Source organism: Doryrhamphus excisus, chromosome 19 (assembly GCF_030265055.1).
Source record: "Doryrhamphus excisus isolate RoL2022-K1 chromosome 19, RoL_Dexc_1.0, whole genome shotgun sequence".
In the NCBI taxonomy this organism is placed as follows: domain Eukaryota; kingdom Metazoa; phylum Chordata; class Actinopteri; order Syngnathiformes; family Syngnathidae; genus Doryrhamphus; species Doryrhamphus excisus.
This window is the reverse complement of record NC_080484.1, coordinates 7,528,217-7,543,649: the sequence shown is the minus strand read 5'-3', so window position 1 is coordinate 7,543,649 and position 15,433 is coordinate 7,528,217. Positions and strand designations below refer to the sequence as shown.

The window sequence follows — 15,433 nt, the reverse complement described above, 5'->3', positions numbered from 1 at the left end:
AAAAGGGCGGCACGGCGGTCTAGTGGTTAGCGCGCAGACCTCACAGCTAAGAGACCAGGGTTCAATTCGACCCTCGGCCATCTCTGTGTGGAGTTTGCATGTTCTCCCCGTGCATGCGTGGGTTTTCTCCGGGTACTCCGGTTTCCTCCCACATTCCAAAAACATGCTAGGTTAATTGGCGACTCCAAATTGTCCATAGGTATGAATGTGAGTGTGAATGGTTGTTTGTCTATATGTGCCCTGTGATTGGCTGGCCACCAGTCCAGGGTGTACCCTGCCTCTCGCCCAAAGACAGCTGGGATAGGCTCCAGCACCCCGCGACCCTCGTGAGGAAAAGCTGTAGAAAATGAATGAATTAATGAATGAAGAGCCTAAAAGTAAATAACTAATATGTGCATTGTGTAGCGTCAGTGGCAGAACCCAGTTTAATACCGACATGCTTTTATTTTGAAGTGTTGCACTGAACAGGAAGGCACTTGTATCGGATTATATCAGCCTGCACAAAACCTAAAATCTCTGTTATTGGCACTCCAATAAAAGCAATACATTTCAGATAGCACCTCAGCCCTTAATGAAGCCTTTTCTAACATTCCATACTACAAATTACGTAATAAATGTATGAATGAATGAACTGCTACTGATATCGGATGGATATAATGGATATGGGAGCAAAATAGTTGTATCCGGACACCCCTAGACTAGTTATATCACTGTTGCCAAATCATGCTCGATTCACGATGAAGTTGACTACTCTTCAAAACAGGAGCACTAGCATGCTATGCTAAACAAAGTTCACCGCACTTAGCTCCTATTCGCAGTACCATTTTCGATTTTGTCATCATGATGTGGTCCATCTGGGAAATACTTCCCCACACAAATGTTCCTTCTCCTTATGATAGCATTTTATTCACATGATGTCAATTTCTGCTAAATTACGCAACTAACAGCAGATTTGTTTTGTATTGTTCACACTCAAATCATACATGAGTCGGACAATGTTGCTGTGAACTCTACAAGTCGGTCAAAGACAGGTCGTTTTTATATTACGAGTGCACAGATTTCTACATGCAAATCAGGCATAGGCCATCCAAAACTACTTCTCAAGCTGCAGCCGTGACACAGAAATGTGCCACAAAGGTTCGACAGGTTAACAAACAAGAGGAGGAGCTGTGATGCTAATTTTAGCATAATGGCGAAGTATGTACCAGCTAAGAAATACAATATTTTTATGTATTGTAATCTACCAGTCTAAGCATCTTATATTCAGTGTTTTCTTATATCTGGGACAATTAGCACCATAAATGATCATCTTTGAAGCTTCTACAGTGGAACGAGCTTAATTGCCCTGGGGGGACCACCTGGCACCCACAGCAGGGGAGGAAGTGGTGGACCCAGTCACAACATATATCACCCACAATCATATAAGAAGTTACCTTTAACACAGAACAAATCAGATCAGCTGAAATTAAACATAACCGCTGAGCCACAAGTATAACTGAAACACAGATCCACTTCAGGGTCTGCATATCAAAGCATGTCCCCCTGTCTAATTAGCCTGTGGCGGACATGGCGGGTGCTTAGTGGTGCACTGGAACAAAGCCAAACCTCATATATCAGGGTCACTTTTTTTTTTCGATAACAGAGACGACCCAGGTGACATTACAGAGCACTGCAGCTGCAACAGGAACCACAGGAGGCGTGCAGTTTTTTAGCAATACTTGCAAAGAGAAGATGCTGCTGCATTTGGATGCCGCTTCAGTGACACATGTGGGTAAATATGGCAGCAATGTGTGAGACTGACTTCATAAAATGACAACGTTCAACCCCAGAGGCGGAGTTCTAAGTATAAAGCCTGCAGCTGCAAAGCTCGTTTTCTTCAATGGCACAAACTATTAATGTTCATCTACATAATTGCTGCTGTAGCGGATCGCAGGAATGCTGGCACACACACACAAGTACAGTACATGCATTCTAAACCTTTCTAGACAGGAAGTAGACATGTCAAAAAAATTATAAATCACTTACCGGCCATGCAAACTGGAAGGGGATCACAATCTTGCCCGCCTCGTCAATTTTATTCTTGGCGTTCTGAAAATTCAACATATTTCCACCGAGAACTTTCGTCGCTCCTGCTCCGAACATGCAGGGCCCCCCAGTGGTGATGTCCACCTGGTACTCCTTGAGGCACACCTTGAAGTAAGTGTCGCACTCGTCCTCCACACAGCGCAGATCCTCCTGGGAGCTCCTGGAGCCGTCGCAGCACTCCCCGCCAGCCAACTCGCCGTTCACATTCTCCACGGAGATCAGCTGCAGCTCGAAATAGCCCGTCGACTGGGACGCCTGGGAACAACATCGATGGAATTACTTCAAAACTGCATGACACCGAATGCTCTGCTTTGGCAAATGTCACTACTTGGGGAGTGTGAATGTGCCCTGTGATTGACAGGTGACCAGAACCGGGGTGTCCCACCACCCAAAGTCACCTGGGACAGGCTCCAACTTAATGAGGAGAAGCAGGATAGAAATGAAGAGATGGAGTCCGACTTCATAGTTTGACTCTTTTGATTTTTATTTTATTTTGATTTTTTTTATTTACACCTTACTTATTTTATATCCTAATAGCAGCTAATGTAGATTAGCCGTCATGTAGCTGCTGTGTTTTTTCTGCATTTAAATTATGTTTGTATAGAATTAAGAGAGCTGCATGAAAAATTCATAAAAATACATGATATTTTGTATCATAATTAATGCTGGCTCATTATTATTCTTTTTAATTATGTTGATATTTGCATATAAATTCAACCACATGGGAAAAAACACAAAATATTTGACAATTTTTTTATTTTAAATTATTTTATTAAAATTTATTAATATTGTAATACATATCCTATCCTATTGATTGCATCCTATCATTTTTTTTATTTAAATTTTTGCATGTAAATTCCAAAACTGTCAATATATAGTCAAATATATCACATTTTTGTATACTTTCAGATCATAACTTGTGGTGGCTCATGCAATATTTATCAAAATTGTCATAGTTACATATAAATTCTACCACATAGGAAAAAAACACAAAAAATATTTTAAAATTATTTAAAATTAATAGTTTCCTATCAAATTTTGTGCAGGCTTGTGTTTCAGTACAGTATTCAATATAATCAAATATTTTCCATTTTTGTATACTTTTACATCATAACTAGTGGTGGCTCATGCAATATTTATTAATATTTTAATTTTTGCATATAAATTCAACTACATGCAATACAAATATAATTTATTTGGTATTTTTGTATTTTATTTCCCATATTTACATATAAATTCAAACTGTGTCAAAGTCAATAAAATTCCATGAAATATTTTGACATTACTTGTATACTTTTATATCATCATAACACGTGTAATATTTATTCAAATTGACATATTTGCATATAAATTAAACGGCATTCAAAGAAAGACATGCATCACTGAAATATGAAATAATTGATGCATATATTTTATATCGACACACACACACAAAAAACGTCACATGATGTGTATTTCCTCCCAAACGCATCCTCCATGATGATGCATGGCATGATGGGTATTTTCAAAATAAAGTGTCGCATCATGACGAGAGCACGTGAGCATGCAGGTTGGTGCAAATTGAGCCAACCAAGTTTGATTCCCCCGCCACAAAATACCCAAAAAAATTCATTCAAAGGCGAATAGTGTTTCCCAATCCCTCTTGATGCGAGTCTTGTCAAGGCGGCGTGATCACATGCTCCACTAATGACGTCTACGTAATTGAATTATCGATTAATGTGATGGCGAGGATTGGACGAAAAACGCCAAGCTACGAATGCAATAAATACAAACTTTGAAGCGTTTATCCCACCCGGTGATGAATGGATTTGTGTTTTTTTTTTTAATGGAGGAGAAAGACGTCTTACCTTGGCCCATAACGTCAACAGCAGGCACACTATTAGGAAGCGATGTCTAATCCTGGTGCGAGTCCACATGCCTCCGATTAATTAGAGTCCCATAGGAAGGAGGGAGGGGGGGCGACAAGCACACACAAACAGCCGCAGAGCCGGCGAACAGCAGCCTCCTTCACATGCAACAACAATAACAACACACACACACACACACACACACAAATCACACGCTGTGTCTCTCCGCGGCCACCGTAAAGCTCTCAGCCAGGTGCGTGTGCATGTGAGCGGGCGGCGGCGGCGCGCTGGTGATGGTCCACGCACAGCATTCAACACACGAGTGGGCTCTCTTCCCCCTCCGGCACACTTGTCTCTCCACACACACAGCGACTGACTGACTGACCGACTGAGATCGCTTCTCTCCCAGCCCACAAGCCCCAGGAGAGGACGTCGAATTTGATTGACAGCTACGTCAGCCACCCAGCGCTTGGCCACAAGGCAGGTTGACAGCCAACCGGATTAAGGGGGCGGGCAGTTTAGTGGGAATAACCCCCCATCATCACCCAACCAGCCAACACATCATCATCCACTCGTCTTCCCTGGAAAACTTCAGGTGATTTATATCAGAAATATCATTAATAATGATTTGATTTCGATAAAAACAAAACTGGACACATTACAATGTAGTAGTTTTAATATTATTGAAAAGTCATTATATTCTGTTTTCATGTTATTTCCCTTTTCTTGTAATGAATACCGATGCTTGACAAAAAAAAAGCTAGGCTTAGATGTCACACACGTGACTCAATGTCACTTTCCGCACAATAAAGTTTCCAGTTCAAATAACAACCATCCATTTAGCCTACAACCATCTAGCCTACATTTAGAGAGTCTAATTAACCAAACATGTATGCAATTTCCCACTATATATATTTAAAAGGGTGGGTATCTATAAATCCAAATGATTTTTGTACCTTGTTTTGTGTCATTTGTATCTCCGTATGAAAGAAGAATCCTCTCCTCAAAGCTTCCTTCCAGTTCAACAGCAGATTAGAGCGCCCTCTACTGTTTGCAGCACACCCCTGTTAAAGCACACAATGACGTTTAAAGGTTTTTAGGTCACCCGTGACAAGTTTTTGGTAATATTTTTGTTACTTAGCATAAATGACGTTATTCTGTCATCTTATGAAGTAGTGTTAAAATGACCATACAGTGAATATACACAAAAATAAAAGTTTTTATTTATTGCATGGCAGAGGTCTCAAAGTCAATTTACTTGGGGGGCCACTGGAGCTAGGGTCTGGGCGAGACTGGGCCGCATCAGGTTTTCCAAAAAAAATAAAAAAATAAATAAATAACCGCATTAATTAAAAACAGAAAAATGAATAAACTCTGATAAAAAGCTCTGATAAAACATTCCACTGTTCTCAAATATCTTACTTTTTATTTTTCTACACAAAATAAGATGAAAAATACAAAACAAATCAAGAATAAAGACAATCAATCAATAATAAATAAATATAATAATAATAATAAAACGGCAAATAATATAATAAACACAACTATAGTCACATTTATACTCTTTTTATTTACAACATATTGCGCAACTGCCGGGTCTTGACACACATGCTAACTCGCAAACTGGAGAGCTAGCGACCTAAACGGTATTCCTTCAAGTTATTTCCTTTAAACTTAAATAGCCAAAAACTTACCACTTCCACACGGATAGAGAGGATAACTATTAACAGTTATTTAACCTTTAACATGAACATTAATCAAACGTAATAATTTTTTCTGGGTACATGATACCATACAGCATCCATATCAAGGCAGGGGCCTCAAACTTGTGTCCTGCGGGCCACATTTGGCCCGCCGGCCGCGTGTTTGAGACCGATGTTGCATGGTGAGCTGGTGCATGTCGGCAGATGGTGATGTGAGCAGGAACCCACTCAGGGGGATTTGGCATGGTTTCATTTCACATATAGACTAAATAAAAGATGATGTATATCTTATTAAAGGGGGTACATTTCCTGGTTATCTTTGAACAAACACCAGAATTAGTTGTAGTAGTTTGGGGGGGGGGGGGGGGGGGGGGGGCTGGGAGGCAGGCGGGGAGATAGGCCTCAAAGGAGGCGGCCGACAGCCTGACCTGCTGTTGCCGCTTTGACTGGAACACTTCACACGCTGTCACAAGTGTGTGTGTGTGTGAGTGTCTTAAGTTGGCTCACACCTGGCTTGGAGTGCCTTGTCTGTGTCTTTTTGTGGCTCACAACGGTCAAGCGCACTCTAGGTCCGTTTTCACTCGTTTTCCACAAAATCATTAGATATCTTCATTGGGCTGTTATTTTTTTTTTGCTTTATAGTAGTTATGTACTTTTTAGCCCAGGGGTGATGATGCAGAATGTGAGTCAACAATCAGCGGCGTCATTTTAGCTCTATTTTCAGCCCCCCTAAATAATTTGATAATTTTATTGACATTTTTTTATTGATTTTTTTTTTTACAAAAAAAAATCTGACAAATTTCATATAATATGGCAAAAACAGGCTAATAGGCAGGTTAAAACTAGCATACTACTACTACTAGTAGTAGTAATAATCAGAAGAATAATAATGATGATAGTATTAATAATAGGCTAATTAATAATATAATAATGATTATTATATCATTGATCACTGTTTTTGTTACTTATTTGTGTTTTGGATTTTTTTGTCTACTATATAAATATGTCTACTATATTTATTCATATCCTGTGCATCTCCAGGGGACCCCTTGTCCCCCCTGTCCTCAGAACCTAGTGATGCCGCTGACAACAATAAATGGAACCCCAAATAAAATGCATTCCTAAAATAAAAATAAAAATAAAAATAAAAATAAAAATAAAAATAAAAATAAAAATAAAAATAAAAATAAAAATAAAAATAAAAATAAAAATAAAAATAAAAATAAAAATAAAAATAAAAATAAAAATAAAAATAAAAATAAAAATAAAAATAAAAATAAAAATAAAAATGAGGCCACTAGTAAATAAATGCATTTAAATCATTAAAGTCCTTGAAGACAGTGAATGATGCTACTAATAGTTGGCTAGTAAGACATATCAAAGCGCTTTGGGTGGTGTACACCTATAGTTTTCTCTCCTGTTTGCACGCCACATGTGTGTGTGTGTGTGTGTGTGCAGGAGGAGAAGGGATTATGAGAAGGAGCACTGTGGGGAGTTTGCCAGCCTCCAGGGGGGGGAGGTGAAGTGGATTTCTTCTCTCATCCATTTTTCATGGCTTTCCTTCCTTTCAGATCTCAGTGTGTGTGTACGTATACGAATGAAGGGTCCCTTCTCTTTTATCTCCGTTCTATCTTTTGGGGGACTGTGTGTGTGTGGTGGAAGCTTTTTGGTGGCTTATTTTTGGAATCAAGCTGTAATGATGATCATGGAGCTTCTCATGTCTTCATAGCTAACATGTGCTAATCATTCATAAGAACATAACATGATAAGGGGTGTTTGGCTTTCTGTTAGAAAGGAATAATATGAGGGTTCCCACTCGGGCCATAAACGCGTTCCTTGTCCCTGTGGGTTCATTCAACTTTGAATAATAAATGACCTTGAGTAGTGACCTCTAAGGTTGTAGGTTTCAGCATCATTGATAAGTGTTTCCTGGCCGCCACCACCCTTTCCCTTCTTTAGGACAATAGCATGTACAGCTAAATCAACATGTAAAAGAATCAAATAGTAGAGCACTTTTGTCATTTGCTGTGTTTTTCCTCACTCTTTTCCTTCCGACTGTTGTATTGTTCCCTCTGCGGGTTTCATTTTATATGTGAGGAGTTTTGCTGTAATAAACAGCTATGGATTTTCAACTTGGCTATAAACTTGTCTATGGTTATTTTTTTTCTACTCGAATCATAAAGTGTAACAAATAAAATTAAAAATGATCATTTACAGTCAAGCTGCATGGTGGATGAGTGGTTAGCACACGGGCCTCACAGCTAGGAGACCCGAGTTCAATCCCAGCCTCGGCCATCTCTGTGTGGAGTTCGCATGTTCTCCCCATGCATGCGTGGGTTTTCTCGGGTACTCCGGTTTCCTCCCACATTCCAAAAACATGCTAGGTTAATTGGCCACTCCAAATTGTCCATAGTAGGTATGAATGTGAGTGTGAATGGTTGTTTGTCTATATGTGCCCTGTGATTGACTGGCCACCAGTCCAGGGTGGACCCCGCCTCTCGCCCGAAGACAGCTGGGATAGCACCCCCGCGACCCTTGTGAGGAAAAGCGGTAGAAAATGAATGAATAATCAGAATAAGAATAAGAGATACATTAAAAGATACATTTCAGGCATAACTTTCACTTTGCCATACTATATATTTAGCCACAATGTCTAAACAGCGATGCAACATAAACAACACACACTTTACATGAAAATAACTTTTAAATATATAACATTCATTCATTCATTTTCTACCGCTTTTTCCTCACAAGGGTTGCGGGGGTGCTGGAGCCTATCCCAGCTGTCTTTGGGCGAGAGGTGGGGGTCTTAAACACGCGGCCCGCGGGCCAAATGTGGCCCGCAGGACACTAGTTTGAGGCCCCCGCCTTGATTTTCTTTATTCTTGATTTGTTTATTTATTTTCATCTTATTTTGTGCAGAAAAATAAAAATTTATTTATTATATTTATTATAATATTTGAGAACAGTGGAATGTTTTATCAGAGCTTTTCTTGTAGAAAATCGGAACCAAAGCACTGAAAACGTTTGTATATTTTTCTGTTTTTAATAAATGTGTTTTTTGTTTTTTTTGGAAAACCTGATGCGGACCAGCCTTGCCCAGACCCTAGCTCCAGTGGCCCCCAGGTAAATAGAGTTTGAGACCCCTGATGTAGAGGAATATTACAATGTTACCTAAAAACTGTCTGTGCGGTTAAGGATTTATGATAGTCTTCTGTTTATTTGAAGCTATTGATCAGCATCCTGGAGCAGACATCTCTCCAAATGTGTTCCACCCCATCAAGAAATGTTCTTATTTTAGCTCGATGACCTCGTACAACCACCTTCAAATACTCAACATAATCTTTAAAGCAACATCTTATTAAATTAGCATTGCTGTTGATATATTAATTGCAATGTTGTACTGAAGCCAGCTCTTCAAGGACTCTACTGATGCATACCGTAGGGTTTTAAGAATGAATTGCAGCAAATGAAGCAGCTTGCTATGTCAGGGCCACCTTTCTTTCGGTTCCCATGGTTGACTGAGCTATCAAGTACGTGGAAAGGGCAGTTCCGCTAAGATAAGAGGAGACATGTAGTCACCATTGACACACAGAGGTATCTTTTTCATACCCTTATGTTCTGCTCTGCTGGTGGTACTGTATGCATTGGTTTGCGGTCATGCAGAAAGCTGAAGGTTTTCTTCACTGCACGCCAGCCAGCCAGCCTGTGTGAAATGTTTGCCGTCAACTGAAATGACTTTCCCAAACAAACTGGAAATGCATATTTGCATGTTATTAACGTTGCAGCCCTACCCATAGACAAACATGTTAGCCAGTTGAGCCAGTGAATGGCGATGATGCCATTCTAAATATCTGTCCTTTCTCATGATGATGCACTAGAAATGGTTTCTCACACATGAGAAGCTGGGTGACAGAAGTCACAGTTCTCATCAGCCTTCGACGCTCGTTGGATATTTTATTCTGTATGATATGAATATACATTGGTTGTGAACAGTGTTGACAATTTTTCATTCATTCATTTTCTACTGCTTATCCTCACAAGGGTTGCGGGGGTGCTGGAGCCTATCCCAGCTGTCTTCAGGCGAGAGGCGGTGTACACCCCGAACTGGTGGCCAGCCAATCACAGGGCACATATAGACAAACAACCATTCACACTCACATTCATACCTATGGACAATTTGGAGTCGCCAATTAACCTAGCATGTTTTTCCACGCATGCAAACTCCACATAGAGACACCCAAGGGTGGACTTGAACTCAAGTCTCCTAGCTGTGAGGCCTGCGCGCTAACCACTTTTTAAAGCTAAACCACATTTTGAAATTAAATCACAAAAATAAGTAACAAAAGAACCTGCACTTATTTGTGGTGTTCCACAAGTGTCCTATCTAAGCCACCTATTCATTGCAAAAGTACAATAAAAAAATTCTATAAAAAATACTCTACAATCTAGTAATTTAAAGGGGACCTATGATGACTTTACCACTTTTCTGACCTATAAATGTTGCAGAGCAACAATGTTGTATCTTCATGTTAAACAGTACCAAAGCATCAAATAATAAGGTTTGGATATTTGGAAGTGAGCTGCAGATTGCCTGCACTCGGTAAACATGGACCTACGTATCCGGAAGTCTTCCGGAGCTCTTATGAGTGTGACCAGTCACAGTGGAATGGGCGTACCTAGAGGAGGGAAAGGGGGTGGAGTAAATTAAACAGACCATTTGTGTCGGAAGCAGGAAGTCCATGGAAACACTGCAGAAAGAGGTGCAGAATCTGGAAGATCTAGAAAGCTTTCTGTGCGGGTTATTATGTGTAGCTGCTCTATAGGAGTACACAACTCAATACAAAGCGGCGAAAATTAGCATAATAGGTCCCCTTTAATTTCTACCATTTTATACTCTTCTGTAAAAATAGAGGTCTTAGCCTTCAGTCCAATCAATAATACAGAATAAACCAGGGGTTTCAAACACGCGGCCCGCAGGCCAAATGTGGCCCACAGGACACTAGTTTGAGGCCCCCGCCTTGATATGAAAGTTTAATGCTAGTGCGGCCCGCGCAAGTTTGATATGGATGCTGTATGGTATCATGTACCCAGAAACGGTACCGCTGTCACCGCAGATATATTATTACACTATTACATTATTACACATCGTCTACATGTTGTACTGAGCAGCCAGGGCACTGTCTGCCATCATCTGTCATCATCATCATCATCATATTTCTGCTCTGTGCCATCACTGGTAGTCTTCTGCAGTGGTATCACACAAAAAACACCAAAAGGTTACAGCAAAGCAAAACACACTTGTGTTTCAAAGACTGTCTATATAAAAGGAGCATTAGGTCTGATGCTAATTTTGAGAATATTGCATCCATTCATTTTCTGCCGCTTATCCTCACTAGGGTCGAGGAGAGTGCTGGAGCCTATCCTAGCTGTCTTCGGGCGAGAGACGGGGTACACCCTGGACTGGTGGCCAGCCAATCACAGGGCACATATAGACAAACAACCATTCACACTCACATTCATACCTATGGACAATTTGGAGTCGCTAATTAACCTAGCATGTTTTTGGAATGTGGGAGGAGAACATGCAAACTCCACACAGAGATGGCCAAATTGATCTCCTGACTGTGTGGCCTACATGCTAACCACTTTTAGAATTGCAAAAAGATGTCATTTAATTTTTTTTTTCTTTTGTACAATATTTTTGTGTAATATTCCGGAAAATGTTTGTTTTTGTCCAAATTCTACAATGTTTAGGAAAGGTTTTTACAGTTGTGTACCGGTACAAACTGTAAATGACGATAACTTTGTTATTTGGTGAAATCAGTCCACTGCAAGGAAGAAAAGACACGATTTTCTACTGTAAATCTGCTCCACTGTCACCTGTCAGTAAAAGCTGCTCTGATTGGTTACACCGTTCCGCTATATAGTACATAACCTATTTTCACTAAGAATGACATGCTTAAAGAGGAAATGTGGCAAATTTATTTCCTGACCGCCTGAGCATCCCAGATAAGACCGTCTCCTTCTACGCAAACAGACTTACCAGGAATCCTACCATCCATTCCTTCACGTAAAGCCTGAGGTGCTCGTAAATATACGGATAAGCCACATGGCAACTCACCTCGCTTGCAGAAAATGGAGCAACAACCTCAAGAGGCAGGTCAACTTAAAAGCAGAACCAGGTTGTCAGCATTCAACCTTGGTTCTTATCGCACTCTGGACCAGTCCTTCAGCCACTGCTCTTCCTCAATCTTCCTTGATGTTAATCCAATAAGGTCATGACCTCACTGCAGGAGGGAAAACATGGATATTTCACACGGGATGGGTGAAAATGTTGATCAGAAATTTGTATAGGATACTTACATTTTGTTGTACAGCAAAATGATGATTAATTCTCTCTGTTGTGTTCCAAACCAGAGTAATGGATCATTTTACTACCACAGCAGACAATTATTAAGAGGAGAGCAGACCTCCACCAAGGCCTCCTTCAAAAATCAGCGATGACACAATATTAAAGCATAAACATGATTAAAAAATTATTACATTTGATTAATGTTCATGTTAAAGGTTGAATAACTGTTAATAGCTATCCTCCCTATCCTCCCTATTATTGTTATTTATTCTAAATTATTTAAATTATTTTTTGTACAAATTACTGTTCACGCTGCACATTGTTCACATTTTATGTCATCTATTTATTCTCCACATTATTATTTATTATTTATTATTTATTATTTATTATTTATTATTTATTATTTATTATTTATTATTTATTATTTATTATTTATTATTTATTATTTATTATTTATTATTTATTATTTATTATTACATGGGAGCCAGGCAACAACATTTCGTTGGCAATTTCACTGCTGTGTTATTGTGCAATGACAATAAAGAAAGTCTATGTCTATATTTTATTAATCATATTTTTCCCATATTTTTAATTTTATTCATAATTTGACTCTAAAACTCATTTGTCATTACTGAATTGTGTCATACAGATTCATGCATTATTTACTTAAAAATGAGTAATTTACAAAAGTCAACTAATTACTACACCAAGATCGGACTGTTAATTAGAACACAATTGAATCAAAATGTGGGCGGCACGGTGATCTAGTGGTTAGTGCACAGACCTCACAGCTAGGAAACCAGGGCTCAATTCCACCCTCGGCCATCTCTGTGTGGAGTTTGCATGTTCTCCCCGTGCATGCGTGGGTTTTCTCCGGGTACTCCGGTTTCCTCCCACATTCCAAAAACATGCTAGGTTAATTGGCCACTCCAAATTGTCCATAGGTATGAATGTGAGTGTGAATGGTTGTTTGTCTATATGTGCCCTGTGATTGGCTGGCGACCAGTCCAGGGTGTACCCCACCTCTCGCTCGAAGACAGCTGGGATAGGCTCCAGCACCCCCGCGACCCTTGTGAGGATAAGCAGTAGAAAATGAATGAATGAATGAATGAACTAATTACTACACCAAGATCGGACTGTTAATTAGAACACAATTGAATCAAAATGTTTTTTCCCCACAATCTTTCTATCGCAATGTCGCACTAACTATTTCCCAGATAGACCAGTTTTACAGCAAAAAATGTACTGTAATATGGACGACAAAAGAGTGAAAAACACCCCCCCCCCCTTTACACAAGGTCTCATTATCATACAGATGGGGAGTGTGTTGGAATTGCTTCCGTAGCCCTTGTCTTCCTGTCCAAGAGCACCTCTTAGCTCCCACCTGTGAATAGACCACATTGACAAGGTAATCCATCTGCTGGGCTAGCACACATGCAGATGGCCTCTGGAGAACGGAGGTACGTCCGATGTGTCCCCTTACAGCATGAAAGCAGCAGGCGCCCGATTGAAGGACTATTTTGTGGATACAGCGGGGGGGGGGGGGGGGGGGGGGGGGGGGGGGGGGGGTCCACAAAAGGGTGAAAATTAGTCAAAACAAGCACTCTGATTATGTTATTTTTCTGGTACTGTTATTCAAACACAAAGTTGGACCCCCAATCAGCATGACAATTGGTTTTTACATACAAACAAGTATGTAAAATTTGAGCAACATTGGTTGGAAAACATGGCTGCATCAAGTAAAACCAAAACAACTGCAAAAACTGTGGCCCGCAGGCCTATGATGCTCATTTTTTGGCCCTTTGTATTGAGTTGTGGACTCCTATAGAGCAGCCACACACAATAACCAACACAGAAAGCATTCTAGTTCTACCAGAATCTGCACCTATTCAGCTGAATTTTGTGGCGCCAGGCGTAAATTTTTTTGTTTCACCCAGTCTCACCCAGACCCGAGCTCCAGTGGCCCCCAAGTAAATTGAGTTTGAGACCCCTGATCTATGCAATGTATTAAGAGAGCAAACATTGTTTGGGGTGATCAGAAAACTTCCCAAATCAGTTTTTCAGTGCATGAAGGGAGACGTGATTGTATTACATTCTGTCCCACACTGTTGGAGAAAACATATTTACCAACACGATGTTCCGGGTTGGTTGTGTTGCAGCAGCTATTTCGATGCTGTGCAGCATTCCATGCTACCATCGGGCCTTGAAGTTCTGGCAAGTGACAAAAGACAAGTTAAAAGTACACAGTACTACAACACACAGTGTTACTTGTATAAAAGAAAGAAACTGAACTTTCAGTCAGTTTCTACCACTTACCCCATTTAGCATCACGGATGAGCTGGAGCCTATCCCAGTTGACTTTGAATGAGAGGTGGGGTACGACCTGATCTGGTCACCAGTCATACTAATCCCATATTATTAACTATGAACAAAATACAACAGTTAAACCCTGGTATCATCAACAATGGTCGCCGGGTGGTCATCCAGTTGGCTGATAAGGTTAGTTGAAGCTGACTGTACACACAATGTAGTGGCAATGAGGCACAATATAGCAGTTTGAGCGATTAAACCCACCATTACTCATTTCTGTTCTAGCTAATGACTGTTTGATGTAAGACGAAATTGATTGTATCAGATCTACGTCACCACGAGACATTTGTGCATAATGCATTCATAATGCACAATGCATATGTCGCAATATCTTTATTAACAAAAAACACTGCCACCTGTCCGACATCACTAGTAGTCCTTGCTGTTGTTAGCACATTAGCATGTTAGCACATGCAGTTGTTGTGATCGTGTAAAGCAGGGGTCACAAACACGTGGCCCGTGGGCCAAATGTGGCCCGCAGGATACTAGTTTGAGGCCCCCGCCTTGATATGAAAGTTTAATGTGGCCGGCGCAAGTTTGATATGGATGCTGTATGGTATCATGTACCCAGAAAAAATATTAAGTTTGATTAATGTTCATGTTAAAGGTTAAATAACTGTTAATAGTTATCCTCCCTATCCGTGTGGAAGTGGTAAGTTTTTGGCTATTTAAGTTTAAAGGAAATAACTTGGAGGCTACCGTTTAGGTCGCTAGCTCTCTAGTTTGCGAGTTAGCATGTGTCTCAAGATCCTGCAGTTGCGCAATATGTTGTAAATAAATAGTCGTGTTTTGTCATGTCTACAGGGCTCTAATAATTCTTTGTTCATTTTAATCTGAAAAAAATAATTTGTCTACCCACCAACTATATGTGGTTTCTTAAGTTTTTATTATTTGCCGTTTTATTATTATATTTATTTATTACTGATTGATTGATTTTCTTTATTCTTGATTTGTTTATTTATTTTCATCTTATTTTGTGCAGAAAAATAAAAATGAAGATATTTGAGAACAGTGGAATGTTTTATCAGAGCTTTTCTTGTAGAAAATCGGAACCAAAGCACTGAAAAAGTTTG

The 15,433-nt window shown here is 39.9% G+C and overlaps 1 protein-coding gene across 2 annotated transcripts in view; it reads right to left on the bottom strand.

Annotated features, from left to right (window-relative positions):
• The window catches only part of jag2b (jagged canonical Notch ligand 2b), a 53,420-nt gene extending 49,105 nt beyond the window's left edge, over nt 1–4,315 (bottom strand). For both annotated transcript variants that reach the window (XM_058056627.1, XM_058056629.1), the window contains exons 1-2: nt 3,933–4,315; nt 2,026–2,340 (exon numbers count right to left, since the gene is read on the bottom strand). In XM_058056627.1, coding sequence (XP_057912610.1) covers nt 2,026–2,340; nt 3,933–4,001 — 384 coding nt within the window. In that variant the 5' untranslated portion in view covers nt 4,002–4,315. The remainder of the gene's footprint in view (nt 1–2,025; nt 2,341–3,932) is intronic.
• Nucleotides 4,316–15,433: the final 11,118 nt, after the last annotated feature.